This window comes from Myiozetetes cayanensis, unplaced genomic scaffold (assembly GCF_022539395.1).
Source record: "Myiozetetes cayanensis isolate MyiCay16 unplaced genomic scaffold, myiCay2020 scf4, whole genome shotgun sequence".
In the NCBI taxonomy this organism is placed as follows: Eukaryota; Metazoa; Chordata; class Aves; order Passeriformes; family Tyrannidae; genus Myiozetetes; species Myiozetetes cayanensis.
Genome location: NW_026087631.1, coordinates 39,492,658 through 39,520,053, shown reverse-complemented (window position 1 = coordinate 39,520,053; position 27,396 = coordinate 39,492,658). Strand labels below are relative to the sequence as shown.

General features: G+C 39.9%; 2 protein-coding genes across 3 annotated transcripts in view; one reads left to right on the top strand and one right to left on the bottom strand.

Moving 5' to 3' along the window:
* The window catches only part of MLLT3 (MLLT3 super elongation complex subunit), a 117,356-nt gene extending 102,008 nt beyond the window's left edge, over positions 1 to 15,348 (bottom strand). Inside the window, exons 1-2 of one of the 2 annotated variants that reach the window (XM_050329206.1) lie at positions 15,161 to 15,348; positions 14,497 to 14,677 (exon numbers count right to left, since the gene is read on the bottom strand). In XM_050329206.1, coding sequence (XP_050185163.1) covers positions 14,497 to 14,677; positions 15,161 to 15,172 — 193 coding nt within the window. In that variant the 5' untranslated portion in view covers positions 15,173 to 15,348. The remainder of the gene's footprint in view (positions 1 to 14,496; positions 14,678 to 15,160) is intronic. The other variant, XM_050329205.1, reaches the window with a different exon arrangement.
* Positions 15,349 to 25,361: 10,013 nt separating this feature from the next.
* Positions 25,362 to 27,396, top strand: part of FOCAD (focadhesin) — a 91,296-nt gene continuing 89,261 nt past the window's right edge. The window contains exon 1 of the mRNA XM_050329815.1: positions 25,362 to 25,787. Within this exon, the coding sequence (XP_050185772.1) occupies positions 25,362 to 25,787 (426 nt within the window). The remainder of the gene's footprint in view (positions 25,788 to 27,396) is intronic.

Here is a 27,396-nt window from a genome sequence, read left to right as displayed (position 1 = left end):
CCTTCATCTTGGATCAACTGTATGGTTTTGATTTCTGGCAAAGTTTGTGAAAAGGAAATGCGATTCAATGCCATACAAAGTTCACAGAATCCAAATCTTCACCAGCTATTTTGAAACAGTCCCATCCCAAAAAGGGCATTGTTAGCTCACTGAGAAGCCCAGGAATTGAAACTCAGACATTGCTTTATAAGAGGGAAAATATTTACCAGAAAGGCCAAATTACAGACGCTAGCAACACAATTCAAGTCAGGAGACAATATTCAAATACCATAAACTGAGAAGCAGCTATGTCTTCAAAGCAACATTTAGTTACTGAAAAAACCCACAGCCTATATGACAAGCTCACACACAAATATTCAAGTGTTTCTTTCATCTTTTACAGCTGAATGTGAAAACTGGAAACCAACTAAGGGTATAACCAGACAACCTAAAAGCCATCAAGAGCAAACAGCCTTAAAGCAAAAGATCTAGAAGTAATGAACTTAAGACAAATCCCACAGTGTATTAGAGTGTCCATTTATCTCCAAATACCAGGAGACAAAGACAGCTGAGATGTTAATACAGAAACAGGAATGCCACTGGTAACAGGACAAGTGGTATTAATTCTTGAGATAAAAATCTCTCACCTTTTCAGAGTAAGGCTTAAGAGGAATTCTGTGAGATGTGATAGGGCAGGTCAGTATTAACATGCCAAACCTTGCTCATATATCAAGTGAGTCCAACAGCAAACAGAAGTTTCATTGGATGTCAGCTGGCCTACTGGATGACTGCTGGAACAGAATTGGTAGCCTCTGTTCTGCTCAGTGTGGTGTACTGGGTCACTCATTTCTCTGCTCTGCTGTATTTACAGAATATAGACCACTGCCAGCTAAATACTAGCCACCTCAACAGTCATCACTTGAAGCAACACTAAAGCCTCAATGCTCCTGTAGTTGTAAAGTACTGGAATCTTCATTTGTTATCAAAAGGTTTTGTTATTTTTCCAAGTGACATGGAGTTCCACATCTCTTTAGACCTTGTATGGAGACACAGGAATAGGTTCTCCTACCTGGTATTTGTGCCAATGCCAAGGCACATCTCAAAGTGCTACATTTTTTTCTAAGAAATTATCATCTTCCAGCACTTGCTGTTACCCCCAGCCACAGAATGGTATCTCAGAGAACATTCTTCCTTACATCACACCCTTACAGTGGGCTCTGGGATAACGCCACAAACATATTCCCATGTTCAGAGTACTCTGTACAGCCAAATGAAAAGCAAGAAAAATGCAAATAAGTTACTATCACTGGATGCTTATCAACACAGAAGACCTAAAAACTCCCTTATGGGGATCCAGTGCTTCCTAAGCCCTGGTTTTCAAATAAAATTACCATCATATTTCCAAGATTGCCTCCCCAAGCCATGAAGAAAGTATCAAACTACAGTTTCTGGTCTGCACACTTAACTTTTCAGTCACAAACGGTACCTGGACAAACAAATTGAAGAAAGCCTTCCAGAAAACAAGGGCACAAGCTCATACTCACAAAAGAGAAATCAACTATTCCCAATTTTTCAGAAGAGAGATCACTTGGACTACTTACTCATGAGGCTGCCTAAGTTTGCATGAAGTTTCCTTCTGACTTGTTAGTAGTTCAGTTCATTTTAATTTAAGTTTATTTTGGATGGTGTGATCTTGTACTAAAGTCAAAAACAAATGTGCAATTTCACGGTAAAAGTACAGTTCTAAATATCCTTAGAGTAGACAAGGTCTGTTTTAACCTTGCTTCAACAAAATGCTTTCTAAACTCTGTTTCCTTTTTGTTCTTATAAGAAAATGGAGAAGCAATAAGCATTTACAGTTTAGTTCCTGCTTCTAAAATACCCCTTTAACTTTTTGTTGTTATTTTTATGGTGGATATAAATGTCACCAAACTGTCAAATCACAGCTATTCTCTATGCTACCTATACAAATAGGGCTGATTTCTGGCAAGCCATAAAACAATTATGGTTGAATTCCTGTAGCCCTTTGATATTTCAGCTTGCCTGTAGGCCTTCAAAGCCATCTTAGAGCAATGCTAAAAAATCTAATTTCCAGAAGACATAGAAGGAAAATAAAGCATTTCAATTCCACGTGTTCAAACATGAACACACAAAAATCTTAGCACTGGGATGATTATGTTTGAAAGTGACTTAGAACAAACACAGATAAGATACAGCAACAGTTTAAATCAACATTGCCTCACAGAAGGTAAAGATACAGACATCTTAAGAAAATGGGGCATAAGGCATATCACACCTCATCGCCCAGCAAGTTGGGAAGCACGACTGCATGCTTGAGCATTCTGCTTGCACCTCTTCTTATGTGGATGACAAAGAAAGGGGTGAGAAATAATCATAACTTGGAAATGCTGAAACTGCTGAAGTCTGCAGAGGAAGTAAACACATGAAAATTCCCTTTAAGGTACTGATATTGCCAATAACAAATTACAAATACATTGAGAGGTAACTATCACAGGAACCTGAGGATTTATACAGATGTATTTTATCTTCATCTCAAATCTTCGTTCGCGAAGCCTAGCCATGATGATTTTATCTTCATAGTATTATTTATGTTATGACAGGATCCTCCCCACATTTAAGCAGGAGAAGCTGGTTTTTGCTGTACCAATATGGTTCATGATAACCATGAAATATCTCTTGAGAAATAGGAAGGGGTAATAGTGTTGTCCCCCGTCTATCTGCAGCAACATTTTTACCTCTTCAGCAACCTGGAATTTAAAAAAGATTAAACTAAACAATGTGAAGACTGATTACTGTATTTCTTTGTATGAGAGAAACTTCCATGTTGGCCAAAGAAAACACTATTAGAGTAATACAGTTCACATCGGTGTAGACACAGAAAAAAATCCAATTTATCTTTAAACTCCTTGGTATATTAAGTGTCTGCTGTGTTTTGGGGGAAGTTTAAAAAGGCTTTGTCATTAATTCCTATTGTGCACAGGCACATGAATGTAAATACACACATATTAAAATTAGAATTATGGACTCTCTATACTAGATTTACAATATGTATAAATGAGGCATATGCCCTGTCACCCTTTCTCTCCTCACAGAATGAATTCACAGGCTTCAGAGGCACTGCATAAAATTAGCAACATCCTAAACCAAAAACAAAACACAAACAAACAAACAAAAAAACCACACCAAAATTGACATAATTTTGTTCTAAATTCATCCTCTTAAGAATAGACACCAACCTGGTGATCTCTAGCAAGGAAATGGTTCAGTCAATAAAGTATCAAAAAAGGAAAAGTAACCTTTAAAGCATACCCTTTCCTGATTTGCCCCTCTTCCTATTCTTAGGTGGTACATTTGAAAAAAAAACCACATGCTTCTTGCAATCGTTTAGAATTTTGCATAACTTTTATGAAGTCCACTCTTCCTAACTTCTGGAAGGAAAAATGGTAAAAAGCTTTTCAATCCTGTATCTGGCCACTGCTGAAGGCAGCTTTTATTTTGTGTATCCCTAATCTGCAGTTAAATCATTGGGCCCCCACACTGGTTTTGTGAAAACTAATATTAGAAAAGTGGTTCAGAGATCAGTTACATAATATTAATGTACAGTACAACAGGCTGCATAAAATGTATGTAAGAAAACAACCCTCTAGGGAGAGCAGGAAGAAGCCACCCTATATTCAGTGCCTGACTGCAAGCCAGTCTAAACAACCATTAATTTACTTCCGTGTTTTTTTTTCATGTATACAAAGATATAGATGCGTTTTCTTTATTTGAGACTAAAACTGTTCTGTAAAAGAATGTTACAAAAATTTTCTGTGTTTAGATTAAGTGATTGGGGTCAATAAAAATAAACAAACTAATTTAATCACTGCATTAGATTTCAAAATCATTTATTGTCAAATTTTTTTAAAAAAATTATTATGCCTCTAAAACTTCAAGATATGTAAACATATTTACAGATTATTAGCCATATAACTTAGTATATACATACCGAATGTATCACAAAACTGATTTTATAAACCAAAAGTTAATTAAAGATTTTAATCAAGAAAATACTATTATCTAGACCTAAGGACAAACTACAAAGGAAAAAACTAAAACCAGAATGTAAAATTTTCTGTTGTCTAGACACACATTGTCTAGATTTAAACTACTCAAACACAAATTAAAAAAAAAAATTAAATAATCCACCTGAAACACAATAGCTACTTTTGACTATATGCTTAAAATGTCAATCTAGAAAGAGTTTATTTGTATTTCAACTAATGTAAAATTTCAGTTCAGGCATTAAGACAAAAATGTAAGGAAATATCCCTGCAGACTAAGATCAGCAGTCTAGCACAAATAAACTTTTGTTTCAAAACCTGCAAGATCTGAAATCGTTGTTTAACTTTGCCTCTATTATACCACAAATTCAAGGAAGTAACCTAATGCAGATCTGCTTCAGAGAAACCAGTTTGTTTCTATTTAGTTTCCAGGCAATGCACACTAAAAAGAGCACTGCTAGATCAGGACAGCAGTGCCTGCAGAAGCAAACTGAAGTGTTTCACTGATTCTGGCTACGTTATTTGATTTAGGTTCAAGGACTGATCTTGGTGTATTTGCACAAGATTGCCAAAGGCACTCAAAGAACTTGGATGGAGCTGCTTCACAATAATTTACACACAAATAGCTCACAGCATTTTTAAGTTAGCTGTAAGTAAATTCTTTTATTAAAAAAAAAAAAAAAAACAAAAAACAAAAACTATCTAGGGAGGAATTACAGAGAGAATACCACTGAAGAATAATAAAAGCCAATATCCTTAAAAGAAAGGAGACCATGTAATTACAGAGACTGCTTGAAAGGCTGTTACCTCACCATACTTGAATAGAGAAGACAGAAGAGTCTATGAACACAAGATAGAGAATAAATTTATGTGTTCAATAGGACCAATCTCAAAAAAACCCCAACATATTTACAGTCTAAGAAGTCTTCCTCAAGTATATCCTTCAAATAACAAGGATATGCAATTGTATTGCTATACTGCTACTTCAATTAACCTAACTGTAATGAATTATTGGGTGAAATACTTCTGAATGAATTACAAGGGTAAAATACTTCTTGCTGAGAAGACACCACAGCAATATTCTACAGAAATGGGCTAAAGCCTGGCTCCACTGAAAGAGGCACAAAAAAAAAACCTCACCAAATTTAAGTTGGACTTTCTATTCTAGAATATTTGTTATATAAAAATGGAAGCATTTACAAGACTCAAAGAAGCCAACACTTAGTTAAAAACACTTCAGACAAATTAGTGACAGCTAGGTAAAGATATAACAACTTGAGTGTCAAAAAGCTTTAAAGTCGTAACAGTGCAGGAATTTTATCTCAGACAGAAGCAGACTTTTATAGCTCTAAGAGGCATAACCTCTGTAGTAGCAGCATCAAAATACACTGGAAAACTTCACCTATTACAGAGGAATTCACAAGAACAGTATTTTCTGACTTAACTAGCAAACAGACATTTCTACAGAGATTGCATTTTAAACAAAAGGCTAAATAAAACTTTCTGAGTTTTTACCCTCCCCCCCCAAAAAAAACCCATCTCTAGGCTTTTTAGGTCTTACTCATATCAGGATCTCTTTATTCCTTGCCATTGCTCATGCCAAGGCCTTGCTCATTAGTTTTTAGATGTCTGAAGTTTACCTGTTGGTGGTTTTTTTGGTTTAGTTAACCGACCTTGCCCAGAAGTAGTATCCTCTAGTCAGTTACTAAACCTAGGGAACAACTTACCTAAATACTTTCTGCATTCAGTCTTTAAACACACCAAAACCTTTCCACAGCCTTCCTCCGCCTTTCTTATAAACTCCAACGCAAATCCCGTGCATTGGCAATAGACATGCATCATCTCTGTCTCCTTGTCCGCCTGCCCACTGGTCACTGCATGCTCTCTTCCACGCTGCCTCCGCTGCACTGGAGCAAAGCTCTGGAATGCAGTGCTTGCTGAGCCAGTGGTCAGTAAAACAAAACCACAAAGCCCAGGGAAACACAGACTGTGGCAAGTGAGTGCACACCATACACAGGACCTGGATCCTACGCAGTGCCTCCAGTTACTAAGCAGTCCTCTAATGAAAGGCTCTAATTGGTTGCAAAGGGCTGGGCGTTGAGTCTGGCTAAGAAAAATAAATCCCTGCTCACAAGAGTCCACTTCTTTCCCCAAGCAGAAGTTTACCTTCTTACACAGGCAAAACACAACATCAGGTTAAAAAACTATTGCAAGGGCATGCTATTCTCTTAAAAGAGAAAGCTTGTCAGCTTTATATGTTTAGGGGTATAAAGAAATAATTTGTTGGAACTATGTAAAAGTAATTTTCATTAAGAATTTTTCATAGAAACAGATTGGGGACTGATTTCTGTCTCACTACTATGATCGTACACATTTCAATATACTTCACTCTTTCACACAGTTTTATCTTTCCTCACTGTCATTAAGTCATTTTACGACACAAAGTATATTCAGAAATACAGTGTGTCCCAAGGTTGGCCAAAAAAACATGCAAAAACCCAAACCAAACAAAAAAACCACTCCACCAAATCAACCAAAGAAATAAAAAACAAAGCCACCAAAACCAGAAATCATCTGGCAATATCCTAGTTAACAGTACTTGCCCTTGAATATTACACCAGACTTATGTATCTCCAAGTTCAGAAAGCACACAAGATTTTAATTTTAATCCACCTCTCTCCTGCTTTTCAGGAAAGGATGATGTCAGTTCTGTGATGACAAACAGTGTGTAAATTTTTACCAAATTCTTCAATAAAATATTCACTTGAAATTTTCATTACGTAAAATGAAATGTGAAAATACTTTTTCTATTATTACATATTATAAAGCCTGGCACTGAATAACAAGAGGAAATGCCATTTACCCATTTCATACCAGTCAACCAAAATTCATAAGGAAAAATTCCACCCTCCATTACCAAAAAGGCTGCTCTAACACCATACACCTTCCATTTTTCCCCAAACACAATGGAAAATATCCTGGTTGCTGGCCTCCAGCCCACAATATACAGTAGTTCTGTTTCCACTGAATCCCTACATTATTCCTTTAAAGTTAGCAAATGAAAGGTAAAATATTGTCTCCTTCTAAGTATACAGAGGAAGTCCTCAATTTCCCCTACAAGCCTACACCTTGCCCGTCAACCCATTTCAAGACATATACTATGTTTACACTACTTCTACCTAGAACAAGCAAAACAATTAGTGTCATGGAATTGGGTGGAGTTTTTCTGTACAAGCATTAGAACAGTAGGTACAAGTAGTCAACTAGACTTACTGCAAACCACTCAGTATCCTAACAGCTGTCAACAAAATTAATCCACTTCACACTGCTCATTGAGCTCTGGGTTTTTGTTTTGTTATGAATAATAATGCAATTTGTAATACAATGTTTCCCATCACAACCATCTGAAAACAGAAATACCTATCCTGGTATTTATCCTCATGACCAAGATGCCCTATGAAAAATACACACATCCTACTGCATATAGGCATATTCATTCTTACATAGAATTATGGACAAGTTACTGAAGTCCAGGCACTGCACAAGCATCAGCTGCTCAGAATATGCCCAAACTTCATCTAAAAGAAACTAGATTTGATCTATCTTTTCCATGCTGTTACAGCTATCAAGACCTCTGTCACCACAATGTGCACAAATTTTAAATGAAACTCATCCAGCACCACTGAGCTCTTCTAGGAAGCTCAAAGAAACAAACCTGAACTCAAAAGAGCCAGAGCCAGTGCAGGAGCTCAGCACAGAACTGGCAGTGTGATACAGCCCATATCTGGCAAGCAAGGGAGAGAATTAAGCCAAGGATACTGATAAGAAACTCTCTCATAACATACATAAATCTTAATTTTAAAATGAATTCTCATACAGATATTTAAGTAAACATACAAATATTTTAAATACCAATCTGTTCTTCCAGTCCTTTATATACTAGAAGGCACATCAAAAAGCTAACAATGATACAAAAAGAAACAACATCTTGAATTACAAGCTAAGTGCTTTATAACAACAATGAGAAATCATGATTTCCATGCAAATATACACAAGTGCTAAAATTTGACTGTTCCTATGTCTTCATATATGTCTATCAATCACTACCAGGAAGGGAAGAAAGAGGATGACAGCACACGAACTGAATTCTGTTGGTTTAAAATTGCAGGTGTCCATCATAAGAATCTCACTTAAATTAATGTAGTCAAACTGCAACAGTCTATAGACTTAATTCTGGATCAAAATTTTATAAATTAATCTGGTTTTTTTCTCCAGTATTATCAACAGCCTTTAGACGTTGCAACTATCACGTTGTCAGCCTCTACAGATTTTAACAAAGGACAGAATAACCTCCCTCAACATTTCTCTTCATTACCTGAATGTAAAAGAAAAAAAAAAGAAACACAACAAAAAAATCCAAACAACACATCAAAAATTAACCCTAACAATACTGCACAACATTGTTACAAGAGCAGCACCACCAAAAAAAAAAAAAAAAAATCACAAAAAACCCCAAATATCCAAGATTTCACACGTTACTAAATCTTAACAGACATAATTATATCTGCAATTCAGATTGCCTAACCTGTAATATTAAATATATGGTTTAAACATTTCTTACATCTATTTTTCTAAGCATATAAGCTACACATAACTAAATAGTCACAACAATATACACCAAACAACCCATCTGTTTTCATTTTTCTCAAGTAAATGCTAACAAATTTAACTGTCTACCAATTTCACCACTGAGGTACTGTCCCCCTCATCTTACTACAAAAAGTGATAGAGTTGATGTTACACACAACAGTCTGGTTTTCTGTACTTCAAGCGAGTATTAGTCTATAGCTATGAGAAATCTTGCGCCCAACAGCCCTGAAATTACACTCCCTGCGGCCTAAATTCTCGAAAAGTTGCAATCAGTGAGTTATTAACATTGTAGCTTTAGTAAAATGTAACCAGAGCTTCTTAAAACTAAAGATACTGTTTCAGCAAGTAAATGTTATTCAAATTAAATCTAATGTAAAATAAATAACCAAAGTCCATTTTCTAAGACTTAAGAGATTCAGAACTGACTGGTAGTTCTGAAAGAAATCAGCATTTGTCCTTGCAGAAGTGTGCTTGAAGAGGGATGAAATATAGCTGAAACTAGACATCCATCCTATGCAGGAAAGTGAAAAAAAGCACACATTGAACACCTAAATCACACAATTAAACCACATTAAAAACTCTGCAAGTAAACTTAATTTTTTAAGTTTATGACACTGGAGGACACAGCAGCTTTATTATTCCCCTGTCTTGTCCCAGTGAATTACTACAGAATGTACAATCACTGTGTATCTTGAGTAAGTGTAATAGCCCATTGTCACACTTGAGTCTGCATTTACCTTCATTTCAGTCTAGTGCAATGCAAGTCTTAGCAGGCAGCAAATCACTTCTCATGAAAAGGGATCTTCAGATTTGTATACTAATAAAAAAACATGTACACTGTCCAATCTAGGAACGAAGTCCTTATTATTCTGTGTACTTCTAAATAAAGCCTAAGCATTGAGATTGAATGTGATTATTTTTAGAGACATATTAATGAAGGGAAATTAGTTATTAGAAACATTTTATTTCCTATACAAATATCACCTTAACATCAAGGTCACCAATTATTTATTGATGTCATTCATGTAAATATGAAATTTGATAGCTTCCCTATATTCAAACACTTTGCACTGTCTTTGAAAAAAGAAAACTGTGAAATGCCCTTGTGATTTACATGAGGTTGAATTAGACAATGCACTTGAAAACATATGTGTACTTTCAAATCTATTTAGTCTCTTATTAAATACCAATAACAAAACTCTCAAGAGTTTCCTGTTAAACAAATTAAGTTCTTCACTAGATATCAAACGTTTCATGGGGTCACAGCTGAAATCCAGTAAATCCATGCTGATCAGTACTGATCAGCTGATCAGTAAATCCATGCCCAATAACACAAACATTTTGCAATTAAAATAGTAATAACTGCGCTAAAAGATGCAGCATCAAAGATATATCTGTTAGACTGATGGAAAAAGAAATTTCCATGTGCCTATTACACTAGATGGTTAAGCTCAGGCAAAATTAAGAGGCAAAAAAACCCAAACAAAACAGATCTAAGTTCTTACTAATGTAGCTAAATATCTGCCTATTTACTGATCTTGATGGTCTGCCTGCATTAGCTGGTATAGGGAAAACTTAAAGTTATCTAGGAAGAATCTGCTTAGAAGGTCCCTATCCTCATACCACTCAGTTTACTAAAATTAATAGAATTAAGACTCTCATTGATTTTAAATACAGCACAAAAAGATTTCTTCTTCTTTTTTTCAGTTAGTACTTAAAAGCTAAGTCTATTTCAAAATGTTATGGTTGCTTAAGGCTTATTCTGCACTAACAGACAATCTTAACAAAAACAACCAATACTGAAGCTGTGAACTTTCTAGAAGAATATTAGAGTTTGGTCCATCCTGTAGTAGAATACCAAGCAGCTTCACTTTCACCACTTTGCCCTACCATTGTAAAACCTCTTCAACTACAGATGCACTAAGCATTGCTGCTCTCAGCTGTGCAGAGGAAAGCAACATCTTCCACTTTTTAAGTTATAACATTCCAGTTCCCAAACCAACAGTTTCATATTGACTTAATTATTAGCACAGTAATTTTCTTCTTCAATATGAAAAACTTACTTTCTCAAAATATGCCCCTGTTTTACAGAAACTGAACCACTCAGAACATACTAATTTTGTGTAGATTTTGTGTGTACTTTTGATGTATACTTAAAAGTCATCAAAACATAAAGTATGTGTTTCCTTATCCAAATTAAATACTGTAGGAGAAATAGTAGTCAGGCTGCTGTTGCAAAGCACCAGTATTCATTAGGCAAGAAGAAAATATTTTTGCATTGCTTAGCATCCATAAAAGTAATGAGACACATTATCACACAAGAACATCTATTTTGGAGACAGTATAGCCACAAATCAAAACTAACTACAATCTGGTGACACACCTTGTTTCGTGCTTTAGAATACTGCACTTCTACATATAGCACTATTTCCTTCACATGAATAACGAAACATAAGCAGCACATGTTAAATAAAACTACAATCTTAGAAATTCTCCGTTATCTTCTCTTAAGCAATTTTTATCACTATCACAAATAGACATGGTTTGAAAACAGCAGTACTTGTGATTGCATGATGATTCTAGAGAGCTTTTGTCTTGCAAATACTACTCAAAACTGAGTCTGGACATGAGTCTACTCTGTTTAACAATACAACCAGTCTTACAGTCACCACCCCCATGAAACTACTTATGGAAATCAGGTAGCAGGAGCAGACCATTAAATGGTTGAAAGTAAGGGGAATCGGTCACTGCAAATGCCCGTATGCTCCACCATGCAAGGATAAACTGAAGCACTTGGTCACCGTAAGGCAAACAGAAAACAATAAAACTGCTGCCAAACTCAGCATTTTAAGGGGAGACAGGCTAAAAGATGAAGAATACTATTTTATTAGGTCACTCTAGCTTATCTACACTTTGTTCCCCGTTAGTTATCATCACTCTTCCATCCTACCTACACACACAAAAACCAACCTGCTCTGCACTCCAAAGTCTGACCACCATTTCTAGCCATGTAGCCACATTAAAGCTAGTGCAACTTTGGGGTATAGGACCCTGATTCCTCTGCAGCAACTATTAGCACGACAAACACTTGGATACACCTTTGCAAACTCACCACCAGCCTCTAGTATTTCCAAAATTTCTAGGAAAAACAGAACACATAAGCAAAGTCACAGATGTAGCTGGTAAACTGACAGTTTATCCAGCTATTCTCATAAACATGCAATCAAATGGCCTGGCAATAATTTATCTCTCTTGCCTCCCTTGGCGTTTGGAATTACTATGCCCCTAATAAAAGGTGATATAGCAGCAGAAATACGTTAGGAGTTAATGACACCTATGAGAGTCTGTTGATTCATTATTTTCAAATTGATCCATGAGCTTTACAGATCGACTTAATGAATTAAGACTTTTCTTAGCAAGCATACATTTTAGAGCAGCCATTCTCATCATGAATTCAAAGATAAAGAGAATCCTTACCATAAAACTAGGTCTTATGATGGCTAGTCAGTATACTAGCACTTTCTCTTGATTAATACTGTACACCTAAATTCAGCATGCTCATGAGTAGTTTGTCAACTGAGTATCTCCAAGTGGTTAAGTTATTCTGTACTAAAATAATAAAGTATATAACTTCAGAGGAAGTGATGGAAAGTAAGTAGTTTGACTAACACCACAAACATGCATATCATTCCTATTAAATAAGCAACACCTAAGGTATCAAACCAAACTACTAGCACTGATTTACAGAGACAAAAAAAACCCTTAGAATACTTCTATCAGAAATTTTAACTGTATCTCCACATCAGAAAGACAAAGAAAATGCTCCCATTTAAAAGACACACATCATCACCACCATTCCAAACACTTCTGAATAGCAGAAAACATTCTAAGTAATTTAAACACAGATCACTCTCCCACTGGTTTCAGGGACCTGAAATTTCTTCAGCATCTATTTTTTCACTCATTGCTGTAGTTTCAGGAGGTTAAGCAAAGCCCAGAAGTGAAGAGGGTGCCTGCCATCCAAGTTATGCTCTGCTGGATGGGAGTGGCTCCTAGTTCTCCTACAATACAAGCCATGTGCAAGCACAGTACAAGTCCCCTCCCGGGCTATATAAGCTGGCATCTTTCCCAGCAGTTGCTACATCATGAAAATGATGCATACAAATAAAACCCCAAAATAAACACTTCAAAACAATGGCTTAAATGACTGCATAACTGAACTCAGCAGCTGGAGACACAAAGCACTTCAAGTGGCAAATCACGCATCTTTCACTTGCAAAAGTCCTAAACTACACTCTTATTAGCAAGCTCCACATCACACCTAGCAACCAAGTTTGGGCAGCAGACTCATGTTCCCGGAGGCCAGACAGCAAGTAAATAAATATAGCATGGATAATAAAAGCATAGCAGATCACCAACACCCCCTATGCAGACAGGGCTTCAAGTACTAAATGTACTTTCCACCATCGATTTCAATACATCATCCAATTCACTGAATACTGATAATGTTACCTCACATATTTAGACTACTTAGACCTATTATCAGGAAGTTTTCTGCCAAACTATTTAGACTGACCTAAAGTCATGTTTTTCTGAACAATAAATAGAAGAAAGCTCCACCAGGCAATCTGGGCAATTTAGTTTATCAGTAATACTGCAGTACTGCATACAATTCACTGAAAACTGTGCACTACTACACTGGTTTACAATAGATCAAAAAAATTAACTGATTCTATGAAAATTAAAGGCAATTAAAAGCCTGTACATCAGAAGATAAACTCTGCCTCTGAAATACTGTAATTCTTACACTCCAATGTTTAAGGGAAGGAAAGTATTCTAGAGGAAACATAATAATTGATGTAAAAAAAAAGTCACAGTTTGGTATCTTCCAAATGAAAATATTAAATCAAAATACATGTTTTTACCCTGCCAGAAAACAAAGCTTTTTAATCTCAAGACTGAAAATCTTCCTGTCTTTTGCTCTCTGAACATTCAGTTTATTCCCAGCTAGCTCTAAGCGGACAGGATTTATGATAATGTTGTTTAAGGAACTGGAGGAGTACTAGATGCCAATAAAGATTACAGATCAAATGAAGGATAACTCCTAAGCATTGTGTCTGCATAGATAAATAAACCTGTTCACTTCTTTTATTTATACTGTTACCTCAACTAATCCAACTACAATAATCAAGACAGCAAGGGCTCCAGAATCAGACATGGAAACAAAAGGCTTCTTATACCTCTCCCAGCCCAACTTATATGGTACTTATGCACCACACATACACACCTTTTGAGACCTTTTCACGTACACGCAAAAGGATGAAGCCCTGAACAAGCAGAGTGCTGAGGGACTCCAAACACAAATACCAGGCATCCCTGTTCCAGTCATACAGTACATCGGGAGAGAGCAACACCAGCCAGAAGAAAGTAACACGTGGGCAAAAATCTCCAGTGAGGACCTACACCGGGACAGAAGCCAACTCCGTGCCACCCACAGCTCAGAGACCAGAAGGGGTCGGGACCCAGACGTACGGCTGGGCCGAGCTTTGCGGCCTCGGGCAACCTCGAGAGGATACCCCTGCGGGCAGCAAGTGCGCCAAGGGGCAGAGAGGAGTCCCTCCCGACCCGGACAGCCCTAGGAGGGGCGGGACAAGGGCCCCGGCACCGACGGCCGCTTTTGTTCTCCAAGGAGACCGGCACAGACCCATCGGCTGCGCCCGCTCCGGGCCGGCTCCGAGCGCTCGTCGCGAGGGAGACCCCGCTACCGGCGGTGGGGACAGGAAGCTGGTCCGGTCCTCCCTACCTCTTTTCGGCCTGGGGAAGCTCTCGTGCAGGTGAAAGATGACTTTCTCCACAAAGTGCTGAATGTTGCTGTGCTCAGGCCCTCTGACAAACACCATCCAGTCGTGCGTGAAGCCCTCCACGGTGGGTTTCTTCCTCACCTGGGCGCGGTGTCCCAGCTCCAGCTTCACCTGGACGGCGCACTGCGGGGGAGAGGCGGGGAGCTCCCGGTGAACGCCCGGGGAAGCGGGGATGGTGAGGGCAGCCCCGGGGAACGGCCCCACCGCGGGCGATGCGGGGACACGGGGACTCATAGTGCCATAAACACGGCAAAGGCGGAGGAGGGGGGGGTGGCCAAGAACAGAAAGGCACCGCTAGAACAACAAAAAACGGCCCCACAGGCGAGGGCGCAGAACAGCTCTCGGTATCACCGGGAGGCGACCCGGGGCCGCTGTCAGGGACGCCCCGTCCTCCCCTCGGCGCCTACGCGCTCCCTTCCCCCGGTGCAGCGGCAGGACCGCGGCTCCCTCCAAGTGCGTGCGCGCGCCACGCCGCCGCCGGGAGCAGCGGGAGGCAGGGAAAGCAGCACGCGAGGAGAAATTCCCGGTCACGTCAACCCCTTCCCGGCGGCGCGCGCCCGGCAGCGTGGGGCGGAGGGGCAGGAGTGACCCGCGGTGCTCACTCACCGAGCCAGCCATGCCTGGGGCGCCGGTTCCGCCGGGGCTCTCGCTGCCGTCCCCCACCCCCACCGCGCAGCCCTAATTCATGAGGACGTGGAGGAGATGGCGGGCGCGCAAAGGAGCGGCGGGCGGGTGGCGGGCATCCTCTGCGTCGCTGCTCCCGCCGGCTACAGTGGTGGTTGCTGGCCCCGGCTCCCCGCGCTCCCGCTCCCTTTCCCTCTCCCCGCGCTCCCGCTGCCCGCGCCGCGCCCGCCGCAGCCCCGGCGCTCGCCCCAGCCCCGCCGGCCAACGCAGCGCCCGCCACGCATGCGCCCAGCGCTCCGGGCTGACACTGAGGGGGGGACACGGCGGGGGGGGCGGCACCACGGCCGTGCGACAGCCAATAGCGTGCCAGCTCCTCCAGCTGGCCCCGCCCCCGCCCCGCCTGCCCTTAAAGTAACAGGTTGTGGGGCCGGGCCGCGCGGGACAGCCCGGCCCGGCGGGATCCTCGCTGGATCCCCGCTGGATCCCCGCGGGCAGCCACGGCCTGGCGCCCGCCGGCGGGGATCGCTGCAGTGGAAGGACTCCCGGCCCCAAAGGTACACTGAGAGCAGGACTTTCCGACTCCCCAAACCTCCGCCCTCTACTCCGTGTGTGTCACAAACAAACGTTTTTGAAAAGCCGCCGATGAATCCTCCTGGAAAAACGGAGAAAGAGGGACAGGAAGGGAATGCCTGACTTGCACAGGGATGGCAAGTGATGATGGGCAGGCAGCAGGCAGGAAATGACAAACGGGATTCTTTAACACTTATTTGCAGCACCAGCTGCTGTTTGTGCCAGTAACGTCCTCAGAGTCCCTGAAAACACAGTTACCACCCCAACCACTTCCATATCCATCCCGTAATATGTGAAGTAACATGCAGATTCATGCCACGGGAACATGCCTTTCAGGAGCTGGAACTGATTTACAGTGCATGTCTAAATCATGGTGCTGACGCCCGTGAGATGAGTATTTTCCAACACCCGTAAAATTGTCCAAAATTGCCCGCGTTAACTTTTGGCTCGCTGAAAACGCGTTTACTCTGTTCAGGGATCATATTTGAGACAATGTTTGTAATGGCAACGCCAGTGCGGTGACGGGACACTCAGCACAGCGATGCCTTCGGCACCAGCACACACCGAAGGCACCTCCCGGGGCCTTCCAGGTGTCACCAAGAGATGGCGCGCGGAGCCCTCGCCATAATGTCCTCATTTGACCTCTCCGGAAGGCCACGATTCCTATCCTGTCCCTTTTCACTTCGGGAATAAGACACGCGCATTGCCGAAATTATGACATAATTTAATAATTCCCTCGAAACTACTGAGCTGCACCTTATTTTTCTTACAAATATTGTAAGCACTAATTACTGAAATCAGTACTAACAAAAGGATGCACACAATTCGTAACAATTTCACAAAACAATTACAACCGGACTTGAAATGTATTAAGATTAACCCCTCATGTATATGAACATCCAGGTCTTAAAATTGCGATATGCAGATCTAAAACTTCATGTATCTTCTAATAATCTTTCATTGATAAAGGTAGCAAGTACAGGAACTCCTGCTGAGTCCATAAACCCATCAAAGCTGATTCTGGTAGCTTTAAAACTTTGCCCTTGAGTGGGGACATGTTTGTACGCATTTAAGCAAGGACAGTGAGGATGACCACTACTGTGCCTAATGCAGTGGACTTCTAGCTGACAGAACCTATCTGAAGAGAGCATCATCTCTCTAACCTGGGATTCTACTGGAAGGAACAGAGCTGGATAATCCCCTGGTGTTCTTCTATGCTGACTTTCATTTTTTATGTATTTGGGCAAAATTAATTTTTCTCTTGGCTTAGAACAGGACTGAATCAATACAAGATGTTTTCCTATATCATATATTGGGGTTACGGTGGAAATGCTTCTATTACTTAACTTCATTTATTCTACCTTTTTAGCTACTTAACTGAGACCACTCAGCTGAGCAATCATTACTTAGAAACATCTGCTGAGTCAGGCTCAAATTCAGAAAAGAAAATGAAGTTGTTTAATATTTGTCATTTGTGAAAAAATGTTGATAAAATTTCACAAATTCCAAATATAATCTTCGGCTGACAGGAGTGAAATCAAAGAATTATTTTGAGCTGTTAAGTGACAAACTGGTGCAATTATTTCCTTCAGTTTGTATTAATAGTTAAAATAAACATTCTTTGATCTCATTATAGCAGATGGATGCAATTATGTGCATATGAAAGTGCAAAGACCCTGGCTCAAAGAAATACAGAGGTATAAAGGGGAAGCAATTTTCTACAAGTACTTTCCAGTACTGTTTAAACAAGGTTTACCATAGAATAATTACTCAGCTGCTGGAAAATTAAAGACATTTAGGTTATGGTCTTAGAGGTTCATGTCATCAACTCCTGCAATGCTAAAAATTCTTGCACATTTTATGTGTGCTGAAATAACTGATACAGCTGTAGGCTTCCCAGGAGGCACCCTGTGTTCAAACACCTTCAGACATACCTGCATCGAGCTGTGACATGTGATGCACAGATCTCTAATTTAGATGGAACATGAGTCAAAATTTCTGCTCAGTATACAGCTAACTCTATATTGAGTGTAGATGTGTTAGTGCAGCATTGCATCTGACCTAACAGGAGCTGTGTTTCATGGCTATACTGTTGGTCATTCCACACACAGCTGAAGGGAATTGCTACCTTCCTGTACTATTTTCTTACACAAGGCAGATATGTCTTATGTCACCAAAAAAGGAGACTGTTTCCCAGCTTACTTGGATGCACTGAATTGTCTTCAGTGTTTCAAACACAGCTGTTTTAAATTTCTATTTGAAGTTCAAACTTTGTGACCCAAATATATTGACTGACTTCTACAATGGACTTGTTTTCAAATGTTTCAAAAAAAACAACTAACTGAAAAAGCTAGTATTACTGGCTACAAAGGAAACCACAGTGCCTTTTAAAAATATCATCAGTCTGAATTTCTCTATTTTTGAGATCTTTTAATTCCCTTATGCAATCAATATAAAAAAACTGATTCCTGATCCAAGCCAGATACTTTGATAACAATGGTCTGAATCACAGCCAAAACTTAAAATGAGCCTACAGCTGATCTTACACATACAACAAGGAATACGTCTAAGTTGCTTTGTAATGTCACTATGGCTGCCAGGAACCAATGGCAGAATATTCTCCCTGTATTGGTTTTCTTTGGTTAGCGACACAGGATTAACAAATGGCAAGTAGCCTTGGCCAAGCATATGCCTGTTTTGAAGTTTTATTGGCTTTTCCATTTCCGATCACAAAACATATAGAAAATAAGCACTTCAGTTGGTAACATATTAAATCCCTTACCAACACAAAGAATCTTCAAGAGGAAGGGCTACGTGATTTAGAAAGCAATATTAAATGGTTTATAACTCACCACCAGTAACCTTAGTGGGACATAGTAATGCCAAAAGATAAGTGCAAAAAAGGAGTCTTGGATATGCACAATATTACAGTATAAAAGGTTAGAAAAAAAAAAAACCTGTTTTAAATGCCTCTAGGGATGTATAAAGAAATTTGTTCAGTGTGGAAAAGTTTTGTTGAAAGACCTACAAGAAGTATTTAGGTTTTTACTTCCTAACAGTGGCAGAGCCACTGTTATACAGGAAATACTCCTCTTAGTCAAAGAAATAAATTCAAATTCTGTATTCTGTTTAGACCTGTGTAACGACTAAGTTCAGAGAACCTGTTTGGGATTTGCAAAACCATAGCCAGGACAGTGTGATCATATGTGCAAGGGAGCTATAAGGGAGTAACTGCACTGAAATCAGTGTTCTCAGTCCTTGGCCTGATGGGAAATCTCCCCACTGGAAATCAGCCAAAGACTATGAAAGAATTATGTGGTCATCCTCTGTGTCAGGTTCTTGTGGTGGCCACTGTATTAGTTAATAAGTCAACCATTATCCAAGATAAGAGTTTATGCAGACGATGATCACTATGCCTTGGTCACAGAATACCTGTGTTATTCTATAGGTTGTTATCATAAAGGTACAAGAGTACACTACCCTCACACTAAAAAAACCTAAAAAGTAAGAAAAAGTAAAGTAAAGTAAAGAAAAAGTAAAATTTTTCTTACTAAAAAGTAAGAAAAATCTTCTTTATTGCCAGTATCATCAGAAAATAGGTGAGAACCTGGAACAGCTTAACATTACCTTGGTGAGAAACTCATGTGCAAATGCACAATTTTTTATCAGTGACAAGGACTCATATAACCACTGGGTCTTAAGTGTCCTCATCTTTAATGAACTCATGATTACACCCTCACTGTAATTCAGAAAGTTTTTTTATCCCAACTTTATGGATGGTGAATTGAAAAAAAAGAGACCAAATGATTTAACAAAGAACAACCAAATATGGCAAAAAGTAGTGATAGCAGTTAAACACTGTAAAAAGTTTGACTCTGAAAAATACGGAAAAAATTAAGAAATAGAAAAAAGCATATAAACGAAGGTAGTATTGGAGAATAGAGAAACTGAAATTCACAGCTAGCTCAACAATCAATAAGACTGCTTTAACAGATGTGGAATTTGGAAAAACAATGCAAAATTTAAAGAATATATTTTGTACATATTTGCAGAAGTCTGTCCTCAGGAGCTTGATAGCCTCATTTAAGAAATCTGAACAGAAATCAAATGAATGAGAAATAGTAACTTTCACATATGAGAAAGTTGTAAAGCAGGGTTGTTCAACATATGGGAGTCAGCCAGTAATCACAGCATTGGGAGGAAGATGGAGGTAATTTCTATTAAGGCATAGAGGAGAACAAAACAGAATTAAGATGGATCAAAATGTTTTTCCAGCTGCTGAAAGGTGACCAGGGAATCTGCAGTCTGTATATTCTGACTTGCCATCCAGGTTTCAGAAGCCCTTCCATGTAAGCTCTGTGTGGTCCACTGAATTAAATAGATGTTAGTAGAACAGCAGCTGCATTCCATTTACACTCCTCCTAATGGTAGGCACTCTTCAATGCACAATGAATTTCCTATCAGAATACTTTGTATCACCATATGACATCAATTCCAGACACTTTTCCATATATTTACAATTTCAAATAAAAACTATTTGGCTCTCCAAAACATACAAATGCAAAAAGCATGGTTTCCTGATTTACTACCATTTCCACCTTCCAATACTCTACTGCCTCTTTTTTCACCCAATCTCCATTTATCTGTTCCTCATGCAGGATATTTTAAACTGACCAAAACTCTCAATATTATCTGCTTCATATTGCAAATACATACAAATATATGGGGGGGGGGAAGGGGAGGGACAAAGGGACAAGAAATGTACACTATATATATGTATATATATATACACATACATACACACAAATGGGGAGAGAGAGCAATAGTTTCCCAGGGCATTATTCATCAGTGTTCTGCACATGGATTCCCATCTCAAGGAAATTCTTGAGACACTAGGGTAAAAAGGAGCACTATTTCTTATGAAATGGATTTCAGAAAACTTGCAAGTCTTTTGGGGGAGTTGTAGAGAATGCAAAGGTCTCCCTTGAGCCTCATTTTCTCCAACTTCCTCAGTCCCTAATCATAAGATTTGTGCCCCAGACCCTTCAGCAGCTCTGTTGCCCTTTTATGGACACACTGCAGCACCTCAATGTCTCTCCTGTAATCAGGGGCCCAGAACTGAAGACAAGATTTGAGGTGCAGACTCACCAGTGCTAAGGACAGGGGTACAACACTTTTCCTGGTCTGCTTGGCTACTCTGTGTCTGGTGCATAATGCCACTGACCTTCTTGGACACCTGGGTACACTGCTGGCTCATGTTCAGCTGCTGTTGACCAGCAGCCCCAGATACTTTTCTGAAGGGCAGCTTTCCAGCCACTCTACCCCAAGCCTGTAGCACTGCCTGTGGTTACTGTGACCTAAGGGCCAGACTCAGCACTTGACCTGTTGAACCTCATACAATTGGCCTCTGATCTCTGATCCAGCCTGTCCATATCCCCTGCGGAGTCTTCCTGCCCACCAACAGATCAACACTCCTGCCCAACTTTGTTTCAGCTGGAAACTGACTGAGAGGCCACTTGATACCTTTGCTTATGTTATTTATTAATATATTAAGCAGAACTGGTCCCAGTACTGAGCCCTGTCACACCCCATCTGTGACTGGCCATCAACTGGATTCGATTCCATTCACCATCACTTTTTGGGCCTGACCATCCAGCCAATTTTTTACCCAGTGAACAGTGCAACTGTTAATCACAGAATCAGTTTGTATCACTACCATTGGCTATGTGAAAAGAAGTGTAAGTACTTTTTTAGCTTGCCAAAACAGGCAAGCTCACATCAGGTCTTAGTTTTAGTTTTTGCATTGATGGTTCAGGTGAAATCTAATGGACTTCAATGAGAACATTAAAACTAAAGTCATGTCTTGCAAAAACACATGGAGTTAAGTCTAAACCAATGAACAGTCTTGTTAACCTCAATGACAACAATTGGACTGATTGTCTATTTTTAATTACTCCTGAGCAGTTTTCTTGTAGGTCTATGACATTAGCTGATGTTCATTAAACAAATGCATAGTCTAATAGTCTTGGTTCTGTTTAAAAAAAAAAAAAAAAAAAAAAAAAAGTGGAGCTGAGGCACAAAACAATCTAAATCACATCCTTAATTGCATTCTTTGAATCTACCTTAGGTTATGCAGTGCTGCATCATCTAACTGAAAGTAGAATGCAATTTGTTGTTTTGAAGTTAAGTGATGTTCATGTTCTATTCTTCGCCCTTGGCTGTCCAGTGTATCCTTTTCATCGCTGGCAATGTAGGTAGTAAGAGTAACCACATACAAGCAAAGTTATATCTGGATTCTAGAAAGGAACATCAGTTACATCTGCTTGCAGTTTACTTGAAGTGTTCATCGCCTACTCATACTAATGATGTTTGGACCCATCATCAGATAGAGGCATTAGGAATGCTGGATTCAATATACTACATCTTTTCAAGTTACGTTATCTGCCATTACCAGGATCCATTCGCACCCATGTGCCCTTTGTGGCACTAAGTTTGAGCTGTATACTGTTTCAAAAGTATTCCCAACTCATAGGACAAACAGTGTTACAGAGTATCTTGGAATAAGTGGGAGATTTCCTTCTAATATTATGGCTGCTTTTACCACTGATTTAACACAGACTGGTGCTCCTGCTGCAATCAGATCTAGTTGTATGGAGTAGTATGCAACCAGTCCCTGGTGAGGTCCTAATTTCAATATTATCATTCTACTGGCTATTGGTTTTTGTTCATACACACATAAGTGGAAGGGCTTTGTATGATCCACGAGCCCAAGACAGAGAGCTGATGCCAAAGCACTTTCTACCTCTTTAAAACCTCTCTGCCACTTGCTACAATCAATAGGAAACTGAAATACTCCAATAGTCTTTGCCAGGAATATGTCTCAAACTTTCTACATTACCCTTCAGCAGAGCAAGTACTGTACAGTTACAGGCAGTCAAGCAATGCAATGGGCCTTGCTTGCACTAATACAAAAGGAGTTTTAATCTATGAACAGCTACAGGATAAAGTTAAGTATGGCATTTCAAGCCTAATCTTTGAGTTGCAGAGTACTCCCTGGTGAGGGCTAAGCAATTTCCACTCCTATTCATCTCAACAGCCTTTGAGGACACAAATCAAGGACTTTTCTTTCATTTCTATCCTTGTACTGAATTTGCATTGAAGTCCATGGAAGCTCTGTGTGTGTGGAGTGATGACCCTTCATAGCTGACATACTGTTCACAGCGAAAACAGCTGCATTTGCAAATTGAACGCATTTAAAATAAGCCTTAATCTTAGTAATAAAGGCTAAAGACATAGTTGACTAGACCCATTTGCTAAAACTTATCAAGCTTAAGAGATTTAAAATAAATATATTTTATAGTGGTTGGCTTTGCTGCAATTGATTTCTGCAATATATTCTAAACTGTAACTTTCCTTATTCCTTTCCTTCGTTATTAAAGCTAGAATTGCTTTCTGGCTTGGATAAAATTCCATGTAAGAAACAAGATATGCAGATTAGGCCATTATCACTGCTATTACTGTATGATTTTCATTTGGATAGTAACCTTCACTGGAAGACCTCACAGCACATTACAAATGCTGCCAAAAGTACCTTCTGGCGCTTCCTGGAGAGCATTACCAGCGTATCACCCCTCATAGGATGACTGTCTAAAACAACTCAGAATAGACTAGAAGAAGTGTAACTGGAGCCAAGGACTCCTGGTTTTCTCCGGGAAGAAAATTCACAGGCCAAAGAACAGGGCAGTCTTCATGGATTTGCTAACCTTTTCAAACACTTACGTTACATGAACTAGAGAGTGGTAAGCCTAATTGACAGCCCAATCCAAGCAAGCTGAATCCTACTTTTATTGCTTTCTATATAACAGACAGGCCACATTCAGACCAGCAGGAAATTGTGTTGAAGACACCTCCCAGAAGTGTCAAATTTCTTTCAAATTTGAATAGGGAAAGCAGATTTTGCAGCATAATCTGCAGATGATATGAACTGCTTTGAATCCAACCCAATTATGACTTTGGTACTGATGCTGCCTTTGTAATCCCCAAGTATTTCTTTTACTATAAAGACCTTGAAAGCTGGGGCCAACACTTCTGGCAACTACAGAAAACATATCTCAGTTTCTCAGCCAGGTTCTTTAAGACCTGTAAGACGAAAGGCAATCAAAAGCAATATCTGAGTCAGCAGTGCCCTGGTAGCCAGAAGGGCCAACCATGTCCTGAGGGGTATCAGGCAAAGCATCTCCAGGCAGGCGAGGGAGGGGATTGTCCCGCTCTGCTCTGCACTGGGATGACCTCGTCTTGAATATTGTGTGCAGTTTTGGGCACTGCAATATAGAAAAGATGTTAAGCTTTTAGAGAGCATCCAAAGGAGGGCCATGAAGATGGTGAAGGGCCTTGAGGGGAAGCCATGTGAGGAGCAGCTGAGGTCACTTCATCTGTTCAGCCTGGAGAAGAGGAGACTGAGGAGAGACCTCGTTGCAGTCACAACTTCCTCATGAGGGGAAGCAGAGGGATAGACACTGATCTCTTCTCTGTGGTGACCAGTGACCAGAGGGAATGGCCTGAAGTTGTGTCAGGGGAGGTTTAGGTTGGATATTAGAAAAATGTTCTACATGCAGAGGGTGGCTGGATGCTGGAACAGGGAAGTGGTCACAGCACCAAGCCTGACAGAGTTCAGGAAGTGTTTGGATGATACTTTCAAGCACATGGTGTGACTCTTGGGGACAGTACTGTGCAGTACTAGGAATTGAACCTGATGATCCTTGTGGGTCCCTTCCAACTCAACATATTCTGTAATTCTGTGAATTTAAGTATGTCCTTTAAGAGATATCTTATGCTTTTTTCCCCCGCTTCTGAGATATCAGGATAGAAAAATACATTATTTAAATAGATTAAGACCATAGGACAGTACATGGTTTCCCAAAGAAGAGATGAGTTCCTTTAGTCCCAGGCCATGACTGAATCTCTGGAGCTACCAAAAGCCCTTCGTGAGAGTGTTTGCGTTATGTACAGTCAATGTTCTCATATCTCAATGTCCTTACATTAGCCCCATGAAACTCAGGGCTTAGGAACAGTGCTGGCAATTAGACACCACAGTTAATTCAGAGAATGAATGCGATATCCCTAATATCCTGACACGAAGCATGAAACCTCTGGTGAGGTGCTCCTCAAAGGAAGATGCTTCACACTATCAACATACTTAGAACTGTCTGCACCAAAATATTTCAAGCTACTATATGCTTCTTTACCCTCAAGGGATCTCAGTGCAATTTTTTATCAAATTGAAAACCATTGTGGTTACTGTTCATTTGGTGAACAGCAGATTTGGCACTGTACTCAGGACTAGGGTCCCGTCTCTAGGGCATAACATGGAGCTTACACACAATTAGAGAAGTTTCCTTGGATAAGGATGCTACTGAGACCCACTTCACCTATCTAGGCAAGCTATGCAACATGGCAGCTATAAAAGCAAAAGCTGCTTGGCTAAAAGGCTATGTGGCAATAAACAAAAATAGTCTCTATTGAAGTGGGGGAAAAATAACTGAAGAGCAAAGAAGCACACCAAATGCATCCACACTCCTAATATTTACCCAGTGCAAGAGTGGATGTGGTGGCAATGGGGACTGACTCACCCCAGCAGCAAGAGAGGGAGGGACCTGACAAACTGTACTATGAGTCATACAGAAGACATTGTTACCCAGGAATCAGTGGTCTTGAACACACCATGTTTGCTCTATTGGCTCTTACACTTACATTTGTTATTAATGTAATCCGGAATTTACATTATCTCTGTGAAAAGTATTGTGTATGTGGATCGTGGAACGTATGGATCCTGACCAGGAGACTAGTGTATATGGAGGAGTCAGAGACCTACATTTCAGCTGACCTGAGCAGGTCCAGGGCTGTGCTGCACTGTGCTGCGTTGCACGTCCAGTATGGTCTTCAAGCCTGTGTTATAATGCACAAGTCCCCCGGACAAGCATGTTTTAACATCCAGCACGTTTTAACTGAGCAGCCTGGAGGCAGCTCCCACTCACCACGGGCAATTACGTCATCTCCCTGGCCTTGCCTGTATCAAAAGTCCTGCACAAAGTTCTCGTACAAACATCCCTTATGAACAAAGTTTTCTTATAAGAAAATTCAATAGTAGCTACAACAACCAAAAAAGGAGGAACTTTTTTTCACATATGGGATCAGTGCAGCGTGCCATGAGAAAATCCATCTGGGGTCCTGAATGCAGGATTCCACTACCTGAAGGGACACAAGTCTTATTTGCTATCTACATTCCTCTTCCTGTTGTTTTAGTTATTTCATTAAGAGAAATGGTTGTTGAGCCATTCTTACTGAGACTCAGAAAGCCCCCTCACTACCTCTTTCTTCCACCTTGCACCCCACTCTCTGATACAGAATGCAGTCAGATACCCCACTTGCACCATCTGCTATTGTAAAAATACTTGGCTGTGTAACTTTTTCACTGAGTCAAACTTAATGTGATGGGGGCAACCAGAGTAAAATTCCCACAACAAATGCCCTGTATTCCCTGTATGTGAAGACCTCAAAACCATAAAGACATTCATGTCCATCACAAGTCTTTTTGTTTATGTTTCTACGCAAAACGAGAATGGCCAAAAACTACCTGGTTTATAGTACAAGCTCTCTCCTCTCCATTCAGCTTTTATTTCTCTAGCCTGACTGAATAATAGTGATTTCATAATTATTAAAATATATAGCCATCAATATTTATTTATAAAACACCATCAAAATTTTCTAAGTAGATTTAAGATCTAGTGAATTCACAGACTAATTCAATAGGTTCTGGGTCTACCTGTCACTCAGGTTACCAAGCAGCATAGCACAGGCCCAAGCCACTTCAGATAGCAGTGTATGTCCTACTGTGTCTCAAGAATTAAAGAGAGAACATGAGGCCCAAAGTATCTCAAAATATATCAATAACAAACCAGCCTGTCAACAGTAAAATGTTCTTAGATGAAACAGAAAGCATGAAATAGGAAGAAGAGACTGGACATTGCCTTTGGATTCATGTCATTGTCTATGGTCACTAGAGACGGACTGAAATACATCCCTGTGAAAGGTCCTATGGGTTCTTGATCTTCAGATACTGCAGCTTCAGCAGCAATGAGCTGTGGGAGCCCATCTTGGGCAGAGAGTACTGAGTCAAAAGCCACCTCACAAATACTTGTATGTCCTGTTTGCAAAGAGTTGCCACTGAGAGACCATGAAAATATTAGATGTTGTCTACATTTACTTTTGTTTCCTATTTGTCAGCATTCCACTACTTTCAGCTCAAAAACACAGAGTAGACAACCTTGAGTTAGAGAATTATCTAACCCTTCTCAAACAGGTTCCTTCTAAAATATTTGTGATTTTCTCTGGAGATATTCTTACTGATAGCCATTCTTACGCTATACGTGCCTTGTAGAAGTTGCCTATTACTTTGATGTTAAAGAAGTGATGTTTTGTATTAAAATAACTATTGATTGAGAATACAGTCTCTTTTGTCACTGCTGCTTGGTTACTTTTTGGTAACATAGCAGTTACCAAAATACATCAGAACTGAGCTTGAAGTCTTTTTCTGCCTTTGGTCTCGGAGGTCCTTCCAACCGAACTGATTCTCTGATAACGTGCAGCTA